The sequence below is a fragment of the Daucus carota genome, chromosome 1 (assembly GCF_001625215.2).
Source record: "Daucus carota subsp. sativus chromosome 1, DH1 v3.0, whole genome shotgun sequence".
Classification (NCBI taxonomy): Eukaryota; Viridiplantae; Streptophyta; class Magnoliopsida; order Apiales; family Apiaceae; genus Daucus; species Daucus carota.
Genome location: NC_030381.2, coordinates 3,024,178 through 3,043,906, shown reverse-complemented (window position 1 = coordinate 3,043,906; position 19,729 = coordinate 3,024,178). Strand labels below are relative to the sequence as shown.

The following is a 19,729-nucleotide window of genomic DNA, read 5'->3' as shown; positions in this document are numbered from 1 at the left end:
AAAATATTTTCTATCATACTATATTCTTAAAATTAGTATATTAATATATTTCAGTCTGGTATATTATTTCAAGTAATTAATATATATTATAAAATTTTCTTTTGTTATATAAATATTAAATTTTTATTCATAAAATGAAAATTTTAAAATGTGAAATAATAATGTATAGAAGTCTTTTAAAATGTGTGTCAAGCCCCTGTCCCACAATAAACTACTCGCGAGAGAGGGAGAATAATATAAATTCTGATATCATAATATTTTTCTAAAATTTTAAAATATACTTTTTGCCGAATTTTTATTAATAGGATAAAAATTACGCAATCCTTGGTGTCTATGACCAGAGGTGAAATTCGAGGGGCACGACAAATAAAAAGAAACTGGAATCTAGTCAATAAATGTCTACGCTTCAAGATTGGAGTATCATTTTCTGACAGGTCTTCTATCATTGATGTTTGAGTACAAGCCAGATTCAATTACAGCAAGGTCGTCTCAATCTACTGACCTCACAGATTATCTTTAGTGCTGCATGCATGTGTATCAAACTAAATTGACAATTCAGTAAGAGGGGATGATCGATAACATACAAATGAATAAATGATGATGGAAATATATCCAACAGGAAAAAGTATTGAACATGAAAAGTTTATAATTTTTCGTTAAATGATACTCCCTCCGTTCCTTTTTACTATTTCCATTTCATATGTCGGTACTGTTCACAACATCAGACAAATTATTAATTTACGTCTAATCTATAAGACTAAATATATTAATGAGTGATCTTATTGAATTCATATTCATGAATACTTTAAAACAGTGAAGTTGTTAAATTTACTAATACAAAATTAAAGATATTAACGATCAAAAGTGTGCATGGGCAAACGTGAAAAGAACAAATGAGAAAAGTGTTATGGGACGGAGAGAGTATTCTAGCATTCTTGTATATATATGAAAAAAATTAAAATTAAATTGGCTAGCATATTTTTCCCACTAAAATTATACTCCTAACATATGTATATCAGGATCCGGAAGATGTTGAATGTCCTTTTCCTATATTGTATGATTTTATATAAGCAGTTTATATTTAACATGGTATCAAAATTTTGTTTTATAAAATTTTCTGATGTTCGAATCCTCCAACCATCCTTTGTACCATTGCCTCGAGCCAGAGGCGTCTAAGGTTGGTTAGCCAAGGTTTTATACTCAAACTAGTTTCATGACCAGAAACTTTGAAACACATGTCCTTTGACAGAGGCTTGTCAAAATGTGTGCAAGTCTTTAGATTTGGTAAGTTGGCAACCTGCTGCATGCCTGCTGAAAATCATAGAAATGCAACTATACAAGAATACTGGATACTCTAAATTGGCAACAAAAATTAAGGGTATGTTCACTTGAACAGAATGGAATGAAAGAGAATATGAAATGAAAATTATAAGAAAGTTTTAGAAGAAAATATGAAACCATAGTGAATAAAGATGACTGATTCTATTTTTTTTTTTTAATGATGGATAAGATGAATGAGCATTTGTTCCAATATATGTGAGTTAGATTTCTAGTTCAAATTGTTTAGAATGAATGATTGAAGCAATAAAAATCATATACAATTTTTATAAGCACTCTTAAATTTTATTTCATTCTCACTTCATTCCATTTAATCTAAATGAACGCAATCTAAGATTTATACACGTACTAACGTACATGAATATTTCTTACACTTACTCATAATCATAAATCTGAGGCTATTCAGCCGTAACAATTTACTTGAGATCCTTTCACCAATGTAACCATCAGCTCATTCTATTGAATCCAAGTGCATGCAGTCTAAGATTCATACACGTCCATGAAACTTTCTTACACTTAATCATAAAACCCGAAGCAATCCAAACATAACAATTTACTTCATATTCTTCCACCAATGTGACCAACAGAGAAACCACGATTTTAAAGTAGCCCGGCTAAAATAATATATTGCTAAATTTTGAAATCAATTTTTCATTAAACTTTTACTAAACATCATGGTTTATATAAAAATTTATGTTAATTTTCAAGGATCAGCCACGATTTTAGTCTCGTCCAGTCTCATACTTTAATAGCAGAGGAACAAAGGCATCATGCCGATCCCTTCATTCAGATATATTCTGTTCTGTTGTCTCTATTTCCTAATGTCATCCTGATGTTTATTATTCTTCTTACGCCATGCTCTGATGAACATTGTAAGGGGACGTTTGATCGAAGAGAGGATATGAGGTTGTAATGAGAAATCAGATTGAGGTGCTATGGGGTTGATGTATCATTTTTAATATCATGTATTTGGTTGAGTGCTGATTTAAAATATTTTTAAGTCAATAATTATAATTAATTTAAAAATAAATTTGAAATAATTTTTTTATATATTTTTGAGTCATCAATTTCATTTGGTACTGATAATTTGGATTTAAAGATATAAATAAAAATGAGAATAAAAGAAAAAAGTTGATTCCTCAAATTTTGTAGGTTTGAAGTAAAAAATTAGTAATAATATATACTACTTTCTATTAAAACTCACTCATACATTCGTCCCATTCCCATGGTATCTGCGTGTTTTTAAACCTACCAAATGCATTTTAACAATAGTCTATATATATAAGTCAAATTATTGATATTGTGCATGAACTATTAAGTAATTCATATACTCTATGTTCACAGATTTATTTATCAAATTTGTTCTCAAACACAAAAATCAAACTAGTTCACGAATTATCGAGCTAAATTATTGATAACAGGGTTTGATTGTTCAAACCTGTTATCAATATATACATAATTAATATTTTAAATATCACGGTCTGGAAAAATGAACCTAAATACTATTTATTAACACTATATCGTGTAACGTTCATGATATTCATTAAAAAAGTACATCGTCCATTGTTCTATTAGAATTCTATTAAAAATAAAAGAATATAACACTGTTTTATGTAACATTGTATTACGGTTGAAAACATCCTGTAACGTTTTGTTGGAGTTAAATCAACAAACGCTACAAATGTCGTGATAACTGTTTTTCTCTAAACCAAATATCAGGTCGTTAACGAGTGTATAAGCTCATACATAACCACCTTTAAATATACTTATAATAAAAGCTCTTATAAGTTATATTTACATATGTTAAAACTTTTGACTGGATCTAAAAAATCTATCCTATCATCTTGCAAGTTAAAATCTATTCATATGTTGAAACTTATAATTCTAAATCATTTTTATTTTAAATCCAGATTAAATACTAATAAATATTGACCAATTCTAAAAAATCTTCATTAGACGTTACTAAACGTTTAAAATATTACCAAAATCCTAATTAAATATCGAGATATTATTAAAATCCTAAACTTCTTAACTGTTACTACATATTCAAGATGCATTTTTGGTAAATCTGGATTTCATGGGATTTTGTTCAACTGTTACTGCATTCATTTCTGGTGTTACAGGTTCAAATAGGCAACGGTCCAAACCAATTGACGCTAAAATGACTATAGGCGTCGATTACTATTACAACAATGCCTGCTATGTGACGCGAAAAACTCGGTACAGGTGGTACTATATATCAAATAAGTGCATGTGAACATGTGTCTACTTAACCTGCCAGACCACCAGTATGCAAGGAACTACAGGATTACAGATGTAGGTTTTCCGGTAGGGCTACTCGAGAGGGGTTAGATAGTATGCACAGATAACATCACATTCCTCAAAATATACAAGTAACACGTAAGATGTAATAAAACAAGGTAAGTAGCAATCACCTCTAGGCGTCCTTGAGGTAGAATGATTTGATTTGCATATTCATAATAATCTGGAGTACATATAACAAACTGAGTAACTGTGTTACATTGTCACCAGCTTTAAAGTTGTTTGCTGCTGTTACCATAGAGGTAAATACTAATACTTGTATAACGGCGTATGGGACTGTTAGGTAAAAGTCACTGCATTCTGTGAGGTTCCCAGCTAGCATTCATGTAATTATGTAGAGAAGTGCAAGATCAGAAAAAAGACTACATACAATATGTTGTCTGGTTGAGCATCATGCTGGTGCCACACTCGATGTCAGTGGTAATGCATATTCCCAGAATCAGCGGCGTCGGTTAAAAAACCGAGATCGACTTGCATGAACACCACAAGACGAGCTATGCAGAGGCGGTGTTCCCGCGGGCAGATCTGACCAAGGGACATCTCCCTCCAAGACGAGAATTATCTGTGCCATTTACATTAGTTTCTTGTCACAAGGTACATAAAGAATTCAGTGAAGGCATATAATGGATACCTGACTCATTTGCGGTCTACGCCAATCAGGGTTACGGATGCATGCAGCAGCACATGCAACCATAGAAGCCATCTCTTCACTATTATAATCCTTCTGTAGTCGAGGGTCAGCAAGACCCTGGAAATCTTTAGTCTCTAGAGCTTTAGTAAGCAGAGGCCTTGCCTGAGTTCGAAACAAACATATCACTTGTATTGAAAAAGGACATTTCTAACTGCATCTAACAGAAAATGATATTTATGATTAGCCAAGTGTTCACCCCAAATTGGAGAAAAACACCAGTCCATGAAAATGCTGATTTAAGCTATTTCCAAGGTCATTTCTTTTGGCCACAAATAATGACACAATGATATTATTGGCAGAAAAATGATTCAGCAGGAATTAACTGCATTTACCCATGAAATTAAGAAACCATTTGTCGAAGAATCTATTTTATTGAGCGGGTTGCGTCCAGTAATAAGCTCCAGAAGAACAACTCCATAAGAGAATGCATCTGCTTTATCGGATGCTCTCCTCCTCCTTGCATACTCTGGAGCAAGGTATCTGCATACGGCGAACATGAAAATGAAAGTTTGATACAACATATAGCTCTATGCCTCGTAATATAAATCTCCTATGTGGTTGAACAGATCAGTGGAATGTATAAGAAGTGGGAATGGAAAGAAAATAACAAATAAAACTAGAGGTAAAAAAGAAGGATGTAGTAAATGACGGGATCCGCAATTTTGTTGACCCATTATTAGTAAGTTATTTCAATGATCAAATAAAGAGCAAAATTTTTAGACAAGAATAAAGATGTAATCCTAATCCAGTGACGCGTGAAATTACATAATTACTTAATATATAATGTATACCGCTAAAGTCACAATAAAGAGAGTAAAGAAATCACTCACCCGAAATTTTCAACGTCACCATTAATATTAGGCATATCATCGTCATCTTCGTCTTCGTCGTCATCATCGTCATCATCTTTAGTACGATGTAAGGATTTGGCAAGCCCAAAGTCAGCAATCTGAAAGTAGAAATCAACTTTATCAATAAGAATGTCAACATGAATATAAACAAGACCTTAAGAAAGAAACGAGCATGTTTAGAACACAAATTCTGATGTACTAACAAGATCAGATTCTAAAAGTTCATGATAAGTACCACTCCTTCAGTGATAGCTAATTACTAGTTTATAAAATTAGTTATATTTGTACTTGATTATTACCTTCACCTCAAAGTCGGAGTCTAGAAGAATATTTGAAGCCTTCATGTTAAGATGAAAAATAGAAGGTTGGCCTGCAAGATAAATTATAACCATAACAATTTGGTTCAGTTAATAAGACATGCATAAAAGCCTAGCACTTGAAAGATTCCAGATCCCTTTGATACCAAAAAAGAAAAAAGAAGAAGAAAGAAATATCTATATTTATAATTGACAAGATAGCTATACAGCTCCTGGTGCACAAGAAGAACTTGCTAATACTTCAGGTACCATGTCAAATATATACATAACGAGGACAACAGGAAGAGCACAGATGATACATATCATTATATAGAAGGATTATTTGATGCGTGTAAAATCATATTCAGAATTTAGGATTGTGTACCCCTAAGGTAGGTTTACACTACAATGTCAAGTTGCCAACTCAATCTAAATCAAGGGAATACACACACACACACAAAACTTGGCATGTTAATCAACTTTCTGAGCGCTGCTTCACTGGGCACTAGCAAACTACAAAAGCAGGAATGATGGCACTTACAATCTTCATGAAGATATGCGAGTCCCTTTGCAGACCCAATAGCAATTTTCATTCTAGTTGCCCAGTTCAGAACAGGCTGATCTTTACCTGAAAATATTGTTTGGGAGAAATATAGTTATAGGCATCTTAAAATGAAAGATAGTCGACTGTGTAGACATAAATATCTTATTAAATCGAATTATTATTAAGAGATATTAATAAAAAAGAAAGTAAATTCATGTAGGGTGTCACATATGTTAATTATGGAAAGTAAATAAATATCAAAGAGTAAACTGAGATGGCTCCCATCCGCAAGATGAACGTTAGAAAAGAAAGATACCATTTACGAAGCACAAACTCTTTCATAACACGGTTTGATTATTAACGAAACTTGCTTTGACAATACACCATTCAATGCGCAGATGGCTAAACATTGGGGAAAAAAGGATCAACGACCAGAAACCCTTTTTTCCGTATATATAGTATACTTTAAAAAATTTGCTGAGGTGGAGAAGCTTCAAGCAGGTTTTAATGGAAGTAAGGTCCATACAGTTTTATTTGGCATATATACAGGTTACTTGATGAAAATATAGTTGGTCATATATGGAAAAAAAACAGAGACACTATTAGAGAGTTTCAATCAAAATTACATTTTACTTCTTATCGAATAATATTGTTATTACTTATTAGTATAATTACAGTGAGAAGAGTGAATGACAAAATAATTAAACTTACCATGTAAATGGAATTCCAAATTGTTGTTTGGAACAAATTCACAAACAAGCAATCTTTCAGCCCTTGAGATGCAGTAGCCAACCAATGAAACAAGATGTCTGTGATGTACTCGACCAATGATCTCCGCCTCCTGTTGAAAAACTTCTTTCATGCCCTGCCTATTATCCATCTTAAGCCACTTAACTGCAATCCTTCTCCCACTCGGAAGAACACCTTTGTGAACAGATCCAAATTCACTTTTCCCGAGAAGATTTGCTTGTGAGAAACCTCTGGTTGCTAAGGATAGTTCCTGAATCGTAAAATCTCCACCACACAAAGGTAATAAAGGATTGTCCTGGACCTCAGTACTAGGTGAAGGATTTATACTGTTGCTCAATCGAATTTGTGGTGGGATAACATTCCAAGGCATAGGATTACCATGAACACCAGGTATATATGAAATCTGTGGCAAGTGTGGAGGTGATGGCGCATCATGTATAGCATCTGATAAAGGTACCAAAATGAGATATAAATACAAAAAACCTTCAGTAAATTAGTTATTAAATGTTAGATTTAAAAATAAAAAACCTACGCATCAATTTGTAAATGAACAAGAACAACCAAAAAAGGGAACACAAGACAAACTACCAATTTAAGACATTTTTATCTTTTGTGGAAGAACTGATTTTGCATCATAGATCAAAAAATATTGCTTGACTGATGATAGTTACTATATCGTGCATATAAGAAAGTGAAACACCTCAACCACCAAGATCAACTTTTTGAGTGTATGTAAACACAATATAACTGCTAAATTTTGTAGACATATATACTGAAAGATAAATTTGTCAAATAAAACAAAGGTTTTCTAATAAGGAAAAGTAACAGCATGGATATATGATTGCCTAATTTGATATATGAAGGTTGTGAAGAATTTGTAGATCTGATTGACACTTCTTATGCCGGACTAACTTTACAGTCTTAATTTGTATGCTTCAAGGAATAGTACATCCCCTGAAATGCATCAAGAACACAGTACAATGCTTTTAAACAACAAATCTGAGTTAATCAAGAATACTTCCTATTACATAAAAAACAATGTTGATGTCTGTCACAAATCTTAATCATGGAAAAAATTATCAATTACAACACTATATATTACTCTTATCCCACTCAACATCTCATTTTTGACACATGTACTCGACATTTAAATATTTTGTTTGCAGTTCCCCCAACAGATCACACAACGGTTACCATAATGTTTAATAATATATAATTTATATAAATCTCACCATTTGGTTGCGGCATTGGTAATCTATCAGAATCTAGAGGAACATCATTTTTTCTTTTTCTGTAACAAATCATCAAAGCTATAACAATGGCAAAGAGAACAGCAGCTACCGGTATTCCAATGATGGCAATTAGACCATTAGAGCCATTCTTACCAGCTTGACTCATTAAATTATTTAACGACAGGGATTTTAAAGCTTTAGCGTTAGGATTCATGAACAATGAGATTGGCCTAGGTGGTGAAGCAAGTACATTCAACACTTGAGGTGGGAAAGGCTGTGGAGCTGACAAAAGTCCATTAGCCTGGGACGGCGGCATATTTATATGAGAGGGTGGCAGTGGGGGTGAGAATGATTTGAGGGCAGACTGAGAAGTAGAAGAAAGTGAGGTGGTGACACTTTGTGCAGATAGGGATGAAGAAGGGGGCATTGCAAATTAAGGACGATGCTTGAAAGAGACAAGGAGTGTTGTATTAGTATAATTTGAGTCGTCCCAATATGTCTATTTATGTGTATTTCTCTTACCTTAAGATCATAACATCTATAAACTTTGACTGGCGTGGGGCCTAATAATGAATACGAGCCAAAGTATAGTATCCATGAAAATCTACAATAACTTAAAAAGATATGAAGATGTTAAACATATCACTAATCGATCATGGGGCCCGCAGCTAACATGTGTATACATATAAAGTGAAGAGTCCAGCTATAAGTTTGTGAAAGTAACATTTATAATGTGTGTTCTTATGCATTTGAATGCATCACAAACATTTCTAGTGCGTCTTATTTTACGTTATAGAACTCAAAAGTTATATTGTCCTTCTCTACATTGTCATCACTCATCACATCATGAATGGCATGGAGACAAACACACACCAAAAGAAAGAAATAGTGGTATAGAACTGTCAAGACAGATGGCCTGTTCTCGCACATTGTTTTTGCCATCTGAAAGAAAATATTAAATGCAGATTCTTGTGGCATTTGAATTTTTATTGTTCCAGTTAACGTTTCTTTATAAAACTCATATACTTCATGTCTGTAACTAGTGTTGGTGAATAAAACCGAATAATTACAGGATTATGCTAATTCTATGTATAGCTCTTATTTTAGATTCTTATTAAAAAACACTAGAAAGCCGATTACCATTTCAACTCACGTTGGTTTGGCCTTCTCAAAAGGGAGTTTGAAAGCAGGTACAATCATTTTGGCAATAATGGGGTTGTATAAAATTCATATTTTAAAAGATTACAATTCAGATTTAAACAGATTACGGACTTTTAATAGAGTCTAGCTTATTTGGATCTCATACCAAATCGATGCAAAGTTGGTAAACTTAGTGCAAAGTTTGAATTCAATCCATCATAATCTCTTGAAATTATGAGGGATTTTATGAAGTCTAAAAGACACTATGAAAAAACAAAATTCACCTATATATGTAATTCCTCAAAGTCAATAAGTTTTTAATTGACCGCCAAATTTTAAAAGTTTTTGTGATTAATGTTGAATATCACTAGATTAAAAATACTTTTTACGATCTAAATTAAATGCTAACATATATGTTTTCAGTTTAGATTTTAACGGAATAATAATAATCCATGGATTTTAATAGATTGCAGTGGATTTTGATTCTATGCCGAGTCTAGCGGAGTTGAGGAAAACGGAAAAATCTCGTAGAATTAATGTAAAGTTCTTACGCTTTAAACACAATCCTTTAGAATCTCATAGATTGTGAAGAGATTTACAAAAATATAAAATACACTAACAAATCCGCACAATCCATCATCTTATAAAGTTCAAAAAAAGTAACTAGTCTTTGAATACCATCAAATTTTAATGAATTTGATATAATCCTAATCGAATACTACTGTATTTTTAAACATTAATTAAAATACTTATTTAAATACCAAATTTTAAAGCATAATTTAATATCCAAATTGAATACCTCAGAATCTTAGATTGTGTTTGGGAACATGTATTTCATTTCAAATTTTGGATTTCAAATGAAATGATTTGGGGTGTGATTCAAATACTCAACTTTATACTAGTATTTGAATGTCATGGATCTCCAATGAAATCCAAATCCAACTTTTTTTCGTGTGTATTCAAACATGCCATTTGGTTAAATCCAAAATTTAAAATAAAATGCAAGTTCCTAAACATGCCATTATATTAATTCTAATTTGAATTGAATACACCTAGATTTTATGGGGGGAAATCCTCAAAAATCACCCCCTATGTTACTTAATCATTAAACATTCTTAATGTCAGGCTCACTCAGGGATAAATAATTTATATTTGACTATGTATTTTAGTTATGATTGCACATTATCTTCAATATTTTATATTTTATTAATCAAATATATTTATTTATTTTTGTTCTTTCAAATCTTTTTTTAAAATTTCATTAATACCACATTTCAATATATTATTATATATTCTTTCATGTTATTGATAATTTTAATTTTATGCATGTTAAACAAATATTGGGAAAATGTTTTGGACCGTGCTATGTGTAGTTATTTTCTTTAATTTTAATTATGTTTAGTACAATAGTCTATGTTATCATTTTATTGATTAATTCTATTTTTGAAGCTAAATAGGACCCTGTGAAGACTGACCAACCACATGAATTCCCTATAAGATATCTTTAAGTATCTAGGCTGTAGTATAAGAAAAAGATTTTTTTCGTTTATGTAGTATATGTACTTGTTAACTCTACATAAGCTATTGTAATCTTTTCATTTCATTGATGAATATTGGATTAATTTAAACACTTAATTTTATTTATAGGCATTTTAGTCTCCTGTGTTGGACACTTTTCTTGGCCTCTTCCTAGAGAAAAGACTTCAAAATATATTGTAGAAGAAATATAATGACACTAAAAATTCAATGTAAATGAATCAAAGTGTGGGTGGACTCCAAGATTGCATAATACCAAAATGCAACAAAAAACTAATTACTGCAATTCACCTAGTAACCAAGAAAAATGCCCACTACATTGAAAAAAAAATGCAAAGATTTATTACAGCATCTCCAATAGGAGTTGCCAAGAAATTTGTCAAGCATTGACAAATCATTAAAGTATATTATTAGTTTATTTTCTCTCACACCCATATCAATCTTGGTAACCGTTTTCCAAAAGGGTTCCCTACAATCCAATAGTAAAATATATAATGAAATGTATGAATATGGATAAATTTAAATATACCTTTTGGACTATAGTATGTATCTAGCTAAATAGAGAAGTTGCCAAAATTATGGTAATTTTGCTAGGCAATTTCTTGGTAACCATATAACTCCAATAGGTTGGCAACCAAGAGTGTCATGCCATATGAGTAGCGGCAACTTCTATTGGCGATGCTCTTAGTCCAACATTTACTTTTGAGAATCTTTAATCCTTAAAACTATTTTCCCATCGAATCTCATGCCCTAAATTGTTAACAATGACTTCTCCAACCCTATTTCCCCCTAATTCAACGACGTAACAAACTCAAACCACAATTCGCAAACAGTATCAGTCCAATCACGCACAGAAATATCCTTATCACAGTGTAAACAAAACTAAAAAAATTCCCAATGCAGGCCACATGTTCGATAAAAGTCCCGAAAGAACGTTTCGAAACAATATTCAAAACCTCCGTGCACCAATCGCTACAGAACTTTATCATATCAAACAATTATACATATAAAATCACGCACACATATCATATATGTAAAAGAGTGGAGAGTTGTGTAATCATACCATTTGAGGTGTTTTGAAGATATTGAGAAGAGTAGCGACTTTATCGCGCCAATATGTATGTGCTGATATATACATACACATGTGTATGTATATGTGTGTATGTATTGGTCCAGCTGAATTGAGATAGTGAGCATTGGGATTGGTGAAGAAGATGATTGAGTTTACTTCCATTTTTAGAAGCTGTTGACATGAGGAAACCCTAGAATCAGTTAACACGAAACTCGCGCCTTTTTATTTTTTAGTTTTGTTTGGTACAAAAATAAATATTTGATTTGTTAAAAAATTAATAAAGATTTGTTTGTCTTTTTAAATTTATTTTTCAATCTTATCTTTTTAATTATATTTGTAATTGCGTATATTTCAAGGTGCCTGGTTGACTCGAGAAATTTATGACACTATTATTTAAATATTGGTATTTTTATCAAATGTTGCTGAAAGTTTGATATCTTATACAAATATTTAAAATTTTACCAATATCTTATTAGAATTGAAATTCTTTGCAGTATATTTTATGTTAGGCCTTGGGAGCATTCATTACACTGGGTCTTGAAAACAAATCTGAGCTTAGACTTTTTTTTTTTTTTTTTTTTTGAAAGAGCAAGTCCAACAGTATCCTAAGTTAAAATTTAAAGCATTTGAGATAAAAATATAATCTAACAGTGTCCTAGTGGTGCCTTAAAACACTAGGACACAATACATGTGCATTATTTATAAGGCACTACCACACTTGTCCTAAACTATTTTAATCCATAAAATATTCACTTTCTCTCTCTTTTCACACCTTTTCATACTTGGCTTATATATAGTTGTATTCAAATATATTAATATTTTAATATAAGGCATGAAGATAAGGCATATTGTTGGAATAGATGTATGTGTATAGTGTCCTAAATCACTAGGACATTATATTTTATTATATATATAGGGCTCCAACTAGGACACTGTTGGACTTGGTCTGAGCCTTCAAACCTGGAGGAAAGATACAGATGCAAAAATGGAACCTTTATTAACACAAAGACCCGGAACTCGAATTTATAAGATTCTATGATCAAGATCGCTAGCACTCAACTCTACAATTACTCCAAATTTCTTAAATTGAATGTCTAAGACGTGCCGTAGCTAGACAAAGCTGATTGGAACACTGTTGAAAAGGCCTGCGATGAGCTCTCATCATCTGCTTTTATCTTCAACTGTGCTTTACAGGTCAATGAGTTGATTATGCACTCTACGAGGAATAATGATGACTCTTCTGACTTCTGTGCAAAGAAGAAGAACTTATAATTCGGGGATTGACCACCTGAAGCTATGCACTGAATGGAATGGCCCTGCATGTGACGTAGAAGGGATTGCAGATTTGCTAACGCAGCTACTCCTTGTGGACTTATGGAGATTTCCTGGAAGCAGTGTTGGACAAATATATCAGCTTTAGCAGGTCTAATGAATGAAATGACAAAGTAAAGACTTGAAAATTTATGAACTTTGCATTTGTTCGACCAAGGAAAGGAAATTCTGCGGATACCAAATTAATTAGGTCTAAAATGGGGAACATAAGATCATATTATTAGCAAGACTATTATCTATATATTTTGAAAAATGTGGATAAGAAAGATAATAATTACAGTAAAACAAGCAGAACAACAAAGGTGAAAAACGTGATGCCTAGTTAGTATGAACTATGATGTTATAACCTAGAATAATTAAAATAGCACAATTTGCGACAATGAAACTACCATTTAAAATACCAGAAGCTGTCTATCATGTGCAGTTCCTTCATTCAGATGCACTGTAACTTGAGCATTACAAGTAAATGAGAATTTTTTAGTAACGAGAATTGGCGAAGACTTGACAACTCCAAAGGCAAGGAAACAAATCGCATTACTATCTGAGTGTGGTCCAGGAGATTTAAATTAGTATTATTTTCCTAATTAAACATATAATAGCTTCAAAATGGTTGCATGATGGACCTCATATTTGCACATGTATGAATCATCTCAGAAGCAACTTTCTATTTTTTTTAAAATCGAATAGAGGATAGACAATTTTATATGTAAAATGAGATGTGGCACACAATTCGCCAGCTGACACAAGACTGTGTAAGAACATAACCAGAAAGTGACTACGAATCCTGGAAAGATGCGTGCATTAGGAGTGAGCAAGTGCACTTGCTGAATGCACACATATAACAACTAAAAGTATAATAGAGATTGAAAGATTAGAAGTATTATATGAGAAATTTTGTAAGAAACCTGTGACACAGATACTTGAAGTTGTCGCCATTTTTGCTGAAAAGTGTTCGGATCAAGCACAGGTTTAGCATTAAGCTTCAGTGTAGGAGCAGTAGGAGCAGGGGTAGGTTTAATTGACAGTCCTAGACTGAGCAGATCAATGCCAGAGCTAGTCTTTGGGGGATGGGATGGCAGTGGGGGTTCTAAAGATACAAGATCTGACTGAACCTGTGAAGCAGCCGTATCTAAGTAACCATCATATGCAGGAGCACTATATGCAGGACCATTGTTACTGAGAACCTTGTCTTCCTTCTCTGAAGTATTTAAAAGTAATTCCTTGTCACTGGCCTCTACCCTCTGAGATGAAGCTGCAGTTTCTTCACTTTCAACTCCAATAGACATATTCCCGAATTCTTCTGAAAATGCAAATGGTCCTCGATATTCTTTATCAGTAAACATGTAGGATGGCTGCAAAATATAAACTGTCAGCTAAACTAAGTTTAAATGAATATGAAAGGAGAGATACAGATAAAGAGAATCTAAATACCTTTTTGTATACAACAGAGAGACTATTAAACTCATCAAATATCCTGTCCTTTATCTCGCTACTTTGAGTGTCAGCGAAAACTGAAACGGCTTGCTTTGGAGGATTAACAACTCCTTCTGCCACAGATACATTATGCTGCAGAAGCCTGTAATAAAATAGAGCTCTATCATGAACATCCTGCAACCAAGTAACAACCTCTCACAAAGTAGTCCTAGCTTGGTATCATATAAACAATGCGTGAAACAATTCAAACTCAAAGAAAATATACATACCTGATGGAAATCAGCGATACCAGCTGCTAATACAGCTCTAAGGACCTGCTGAGTCTCTGGAGGTCTTCTGAAGAAACATTTCATTACTGATGTGAGCAGATGCAGACGGACCTATGTCCCAATAGAATAAATTAGTAGAAGTTGGTTTTAACAAAGGACAACAAATTACATCAATATACTAAGTTTACTATTTCTGATGCAAGAAACTGAACTGTTGTTGGGCCTGATCTTTTAATTGTTCTGGGATAAAAAAGATGCGCTTTTAGAACACAACTATAAACAAAGACAATTCAAAATTGAAGGCTTCAAAGCAACCTAGATAGTTTTAATAACAATAAAACAAAGCAACCTATGATACATTTTCCCAATCATAAAGGCAAATAGAAATTAAATTTAGGTAATAGTATGTGCAAGGACAAAAAGTTGCAAATGTAAATTTAGTAGGTAGATAACTGCGTAAAGCAATAAATACAGATGTAGTTAGAAGCGGTCAAAGAAATTCAGCACTTATTGTCATTATTATATTTCTAAATGTACTTGATAAAGATGGGGAAGGGAGGCCCAGAAGACTCACTAGCAAGTCTAAAAAGATTTAAGGGAATTAAATATAAGTGCAAGTTAATTACCTCCGCTGAGCACTCATCCTCCCACTTTTCAACCAGACTTTCCAAAACATATGGGGCATCTTGCATGTCTTGAGCATACTCCCCTAACATCCATATCAGAGCTGCCTTGGCTTTAGGTTCCTGGATATTTTTGCTGCTGATATTTCCAACCACTGCAATGCAGTCATGACTCCATTGTGGATATTTTCTAAGAAGATCTTTGACAAGAACCTATAGGAAGATATGCAAGACTATGAAGATTTACTTGTAGCAAATGTTTAAGAACAGTACATAGGACTTGTAAGAATATTATCCAGTAACTAAATTGCAGTTACCAAAGTTTCAGCTGTCACATGATCCTTTTCCATCTCTAAGAACTGAAGCAGCCTGTCAACAATTGCGTTAACATCATACTGTTGGAGGGCTATTTTTCCAACAGCCCGAATTGATTCCCTAGCCATAGGAATATCAACATTGGCAGCATATTCACATAATTCTGTCACTGAACTTGCAAACAAAAAAAAAATCTTGTCTCTGAAATGAATTTAAAAGACTATATAACTAGTTGTGTGCAGAAAGCGTGAGATCAGAGAGGAGACTAGAAATCGGTTAACAGCAATGAAACATTGTTTTCACAATAGCCAAACTACAGGAAAAGTAAAAGAAAGATTCTTACCTATTTCATAAGTATTGCTCTCATTTGCAACAGCCGTCAACATCTCAAGCTTCAGTTTCTTGACATAGAACGGCTCATTATAGTGGCAGTAAAAGTGTTTGTAAGCTGTAGAAAATAGCATTGGTGCACGCATGACCAATAGATGCAAGTGGCTCAAAACTGCAAAGGACTGCTCCGGACTTCCTAAGCTGACTTGAGTAAGCAATGGAGCTTTGATGCGCTCATAAACCTGATACAAGTCTATATCACTTCATTTAAAATTAAGGGTGCATATCACTGCACTCACAAATAGAACAAGAGTTGCAAGAGACACTACAGATGTTACTCTGCATATAGGTGTCATGTTATTTGGGTTTTAGGTTGATTTAAAGTAAATATATTTACTGATGGTGAAGCCTATGCGGTAAAACCCTCTAAAACATAACGAATGTGTGCCTAATAAAGACTTTTATCATGGTGAAGGTTAGTTATTAACATAACCAAAGTGCACTGAGCGAAGAATTGAAAATATTATTATTAACCTGCTGATGTACATCAGTCATATCCAAGGTAAGTTGTAGAAACAACTTGATAGTTGCTAACACAATAGCTCCGTTTGCGTGTTGAAGTCTATCTTCAAGAAGATTCATTATGTCAAAAATTTCATTGCTGTCTGGAGGTACATACTTGGACACCATTTCAAGAATAATACACTGTGCCCATTCATTGAAGTCTTTGATCCTGGACATGATCATAGAGAATATCTAAATCAAAAAAAGAGTTTAAAAAATACAAATGCTTTCAAAGAGATTAGTGACAAAAGACACCAAAAAATCAATTACACAAACCTACTCGGTGCTTTCTAATTCTGCAGCAACCAAAAATATATCTACTATTTCTGGGTGCAAAAGGAAAATAGACATGCTTCACCAGTGGACTGCAGCATAGCAACATATTTATAGAAAGTAACTGTTGACTTTAACGAACAACGTCACACAACTAATATAGTGCTTTTGTTTTCTAGTTAAAAAGATTAGAGCAATAAAAATTAGCTGCAAACTATTGTTTTGATGAGATTTAGGGAAACCATTAAATGCAAGAAGAGAAAAATTACTGATGACAAGATGCAATAGGCTCCCTTGTTTGCAATATTTTATTGTGCAATGTAGACAGATAGTTACATCAGCTTGATCTAAGTTGATACATGGTGGGAAAATATGATAACCAGGAGAAAAATATAGCTAATGAAAAATCATTATTTAACAATAGATATAAAGCAAACCTATTTAAAAAGTAATATATAACTGGCTTGCTAAGCAGTGCTTCTCTTTCGCTCGATGCTTCCTCAGAAGTATTTGCCTCCAAGGTCCATATCTCTTGTAGTGAAAATAAACAGTTTGCAACCACCTAAAATGAATAAATCTTATTAATCACGGTTACAAATTTTTAGAAGGGTATAATGACAGATATATTGATTATAATTCAATTGATGTTTCTCAAAAACTAAATATGCAGCTCACACTGATTTGTAACCGGTGCAAGCAATTAACAGCATCACTGTCTCAGGATTCAGAACTAGCCTTGTAATAGAAGATTGGTCTTCCAACATGATCTCGGTTTATTGATATAATACACACATTACGAGTACATTGTAAGAAAGTTGAAGGCGTTGGAGCTAATTTGAAGACAGTTTCAAATTTGTTTTTTGTTGCATTTACAACAAAGGCACGCAGTCGTCTCTCTTTCTTGTCAATTCAAGCATATGATCATTCCGTCTCATATATTAACTTTAGGAGTTTCACAACAAAGATCAATAAAGTAGAGCTTCCACGGTGAGGCAACTCTATTAAATTGGAAGCTAAAGATTGGTAATAAAACCTCACATACTCTAAAAAAATCAATTATTAACTTCTAACAAGAATTAAGCTAAATAAATAAATATAATCTGACCTGAGCATCTTGGTCATGAAGCATTAAATGCTTAAGCATTGCAGGGAAATCAGCGTCCACACACGTTGAAGCAGATATATGATACAACTTCACAACCCCGATAGATGCAACCATCCTCACATAACCACTCTTATCTTTTAATCCAGATCCCAATGGCCCCACCAAGTACTCCACTAAATTTGGCACACGAAGTGTACACAAACTCCTCAATGCCAATCCACGAATCATTGGATCTTCATCCTTACAATCCCTTTGAAGAAAATTAATCGTCAAAAGTGCAAGATCCGGATTGTACTTTGCATAGTTCCCAACATACAAATAACACATTTTCTTTAAGACAATATCTGATGTCGCTGAACACATCACCATATCACTAAATACCGAGGACACATCAATCCCAACTGTCATGTAAGAGAGAACCTTCTTGAAAAGATCCCTCTTCGAATCATCAGTTCCTGGAGCTCTGCTCCCTGCCAGCTGCCTCAGCTGCGATTTCACGTCAGAAACTTCTCCTTTCCTATAAATAAACAAAACAATCAGACTTAAGCCCATTTAACTGACCTTTAAAAAAGTTACTTGTTACCTGAATAACACAAATTACAATTAACCCCAAAACTTGCATCAAGTAGGTCTCGAGTTCAATCCACCAAATTAAATACCGCATTCCTACATTTTTCATAATTCGACTCGATAAACAAATCAATTCAACTTAATTCCACCTTTTAAGTTATAACTTGACCTCATAAATTTTAACTAAGATAGCCAAACACACCCTTACATTTCTGTAAGCTCTTCAACCTCACTCCAGCTACATCATACACATTCCGCGTAACAAAATCAATACAATCAACGCTGATTCAAAAAATCAATCACATGCAGACATTCAGTTATTGACTCCATCGCGTGAACTGCGAAATGTGGTAAATTAATTACTAAACAGGTACAACTGAGCTACAATTACAACATATATGTGTGCAACTACGCAATGTGTGATCTAGCACATAATATTGCAGAGTGTGTGTGTGTGTGTGTGTGTGTGTGTGTGAGAGAGAGAGAGAGAGAGAGAGAGAGAGAGAGAGGGAGGGAGAGAGAGAGAGAGAGAGAGAGAGAGAGAGAGAGAGAGAGAGAGAGAGAGAGAGACTGAGAGAGAGAGAGGGGGGAGAGAGAGAGAGACTGAGAGAGAGAGAGAGAGAGAGAGAGAGAGAGACCCAGACGGTTGAGAAGGAGAAGGTGATCGCTGATATGGAGGAGCCATCGTCTCCGGGCGATATTACAGATTCATGAAGCTGCTAATCGAATTTCGAATTTAATTACTCTCCATTGTGCTGGGAAAATCCTGTATATTATTTTCGATCGATATGGGTGTCTTTTCGCTCTAAGATTTCGCAGTTTATTTTATGTTTCGGTTAATCCACTGTTAGAACAGATTTTGTTGTCTTAATTTTTTGGTGGTTTGTCCCAGGTCTTCTATGAAAAGAAAAAAAAATCAATATATTAATTTCTAAATTTTTTTGGAGTTTAACGTAAATAAAGAGCCTATTAGTCAAATTTAAATGAAAATGACTTTAAATCAAAAAAAAAAAAAAAAAACCTACGGAAGAATGATAAAGATGGTTGGTCTGGTTTTTCGAAATGAATATGAAGTGATTTGTTGATTTTGACTCATTTTGACTCACGCATGCACGGTAAATTGGTAATGCTGAAATGCAGGG

General features: G+C 33.4%; 2 protein-coding genes across 6 annotated transcripts; both read right to left on the bottom strand.

The window, feature by feature from the left end:
- Positions 1–3,395: 3,395 nt before the first annotated feature.
- Positions 3,396–11,997, bottom strand: LOC108215232 (proline-rich receptor-like protein kinase PERK1). The gene is made up of 8 exons (XM_017387640.2): positions 11,764–11,997; positions 6,754–7,236; positions 6,040–6,126; positions 5,502–5,572; positions 5,182–5,300; positions 4,684–4,831; positions 4,292–4,453; positions 3,396–4,222 (listed from the first exon to the last, which is right to left on the bottom strand). Exons 2-8 carry the CDS (start codon positions 7,160–7,162, stop codon positions 4,100–4,102), a joined length of 1,119 nt encoding a protein of 372 aa, XP_017243129.1. The 5' UTR covers positions 7,163–7,236; positions 11,764–11,997; the 3' UTR covers positions 3,396–4,099.
- Positions 11,998–12,779: 782 nt separating this feature from the next.
- On the bottom strand, positions 12,780–19,434 carry LOC108212245 (beta-adaptin-like protein A). 5 transcript variants are annotated; one of them, XM_064090251.1, is made up of 13 exons: positions 19,226–19,429; positions 18,796–18,925; positions 18,601–18,683; positions 18,018–18,534; positions 17,350–17,474; positions 16,610–16,808; positions 16,089–16,317; positions 15,748–15,914; positions 15,434–15,643; positions 14,808–14,918; positions 14,536–14,712; positions 14,010–14,456; positions 12,780–13,157 (listed from the first exon to the last, which is right to left on the bottom strand). In XM_064090251.1, the coding sequence occupies exons 4-13, from the start codon at positions 18,423–18,425 to the stop codon at positions 12,867–12,869; spliced, it is 2,364 nt and encodes a 787-aa protein (XP_063946321.1). In that variant the 5' UTR covers positions 18,426–18,534; positions 18,601–18,683; positions 18,796–18,925; positions 19,226–19,429; the 3' UTR covers positions 12,780–12,866. The 5 variants fall into 5 exon arrangements, with proteins under 5 accessions (XP_063946321.1, XP_063946325.1, XP_017239467.1 ...); XM_064090255.1 differs by having other exon boundaries at positions 18,796–18,869; XM_017383978.2 differs by lacking the exon at positions 18,601–18,683.
- Between the last annotated feature and the right edge of the window lie 295 nt (positions 19,435–19,729).

What these genes read in the sequence shown, in the direction of transcription:
- LOC108215232 (XM_017387640.2), bottom strand. Translation starts at nt 7,162, where the DNA reads ATGCCTTGGAATGTTATCCCACCACAAATTCGATTGAGCAACAGTATA. An exon ending in ACTCCGACTTTGAGGTGAAG is followed by an intron (nt 5,301 to 5,501) that starts GTAATAATCAAG and finishes TTCTACTTTCAG; the next exon opens with ATTGCTGACTTTGGGCTTGC. An exon ending in GGTGACGTTGAAAATTTCGG is followed by an intron (nt 4,832 to 5,181) that starts GTGAGTGATTTC and finishes CGCCGTATGCAG; the next exon opens with ATACCTTGCTCCAGAGTATG.
- LOC108212245 (XM_017383971.2), bottom strand. Translation starts at nt 19,272, where the DNA reads ATGGCTCCTCCATATCAGCGATCACCTTCTCCTTCTCAACCGTCTGG. An exon ending in GTATCGCTGATTTCCATCAG is followed by an intron (nt 14,713 to 14,807) that starts GTATGTATATTT and finishes ACTTGGTTGCAG; the next exon opens with GATGTTCATGATAGAGCTCT. An exon ending in TTCAAGTATCTGTGTCACAG is followed by an intron (nt 13,158 to 14,009) that starts GTTTCTTACAAA and finishes CACTGCTTCCAG; the next exon opens with GAAATCTCCATAAGTCCACA.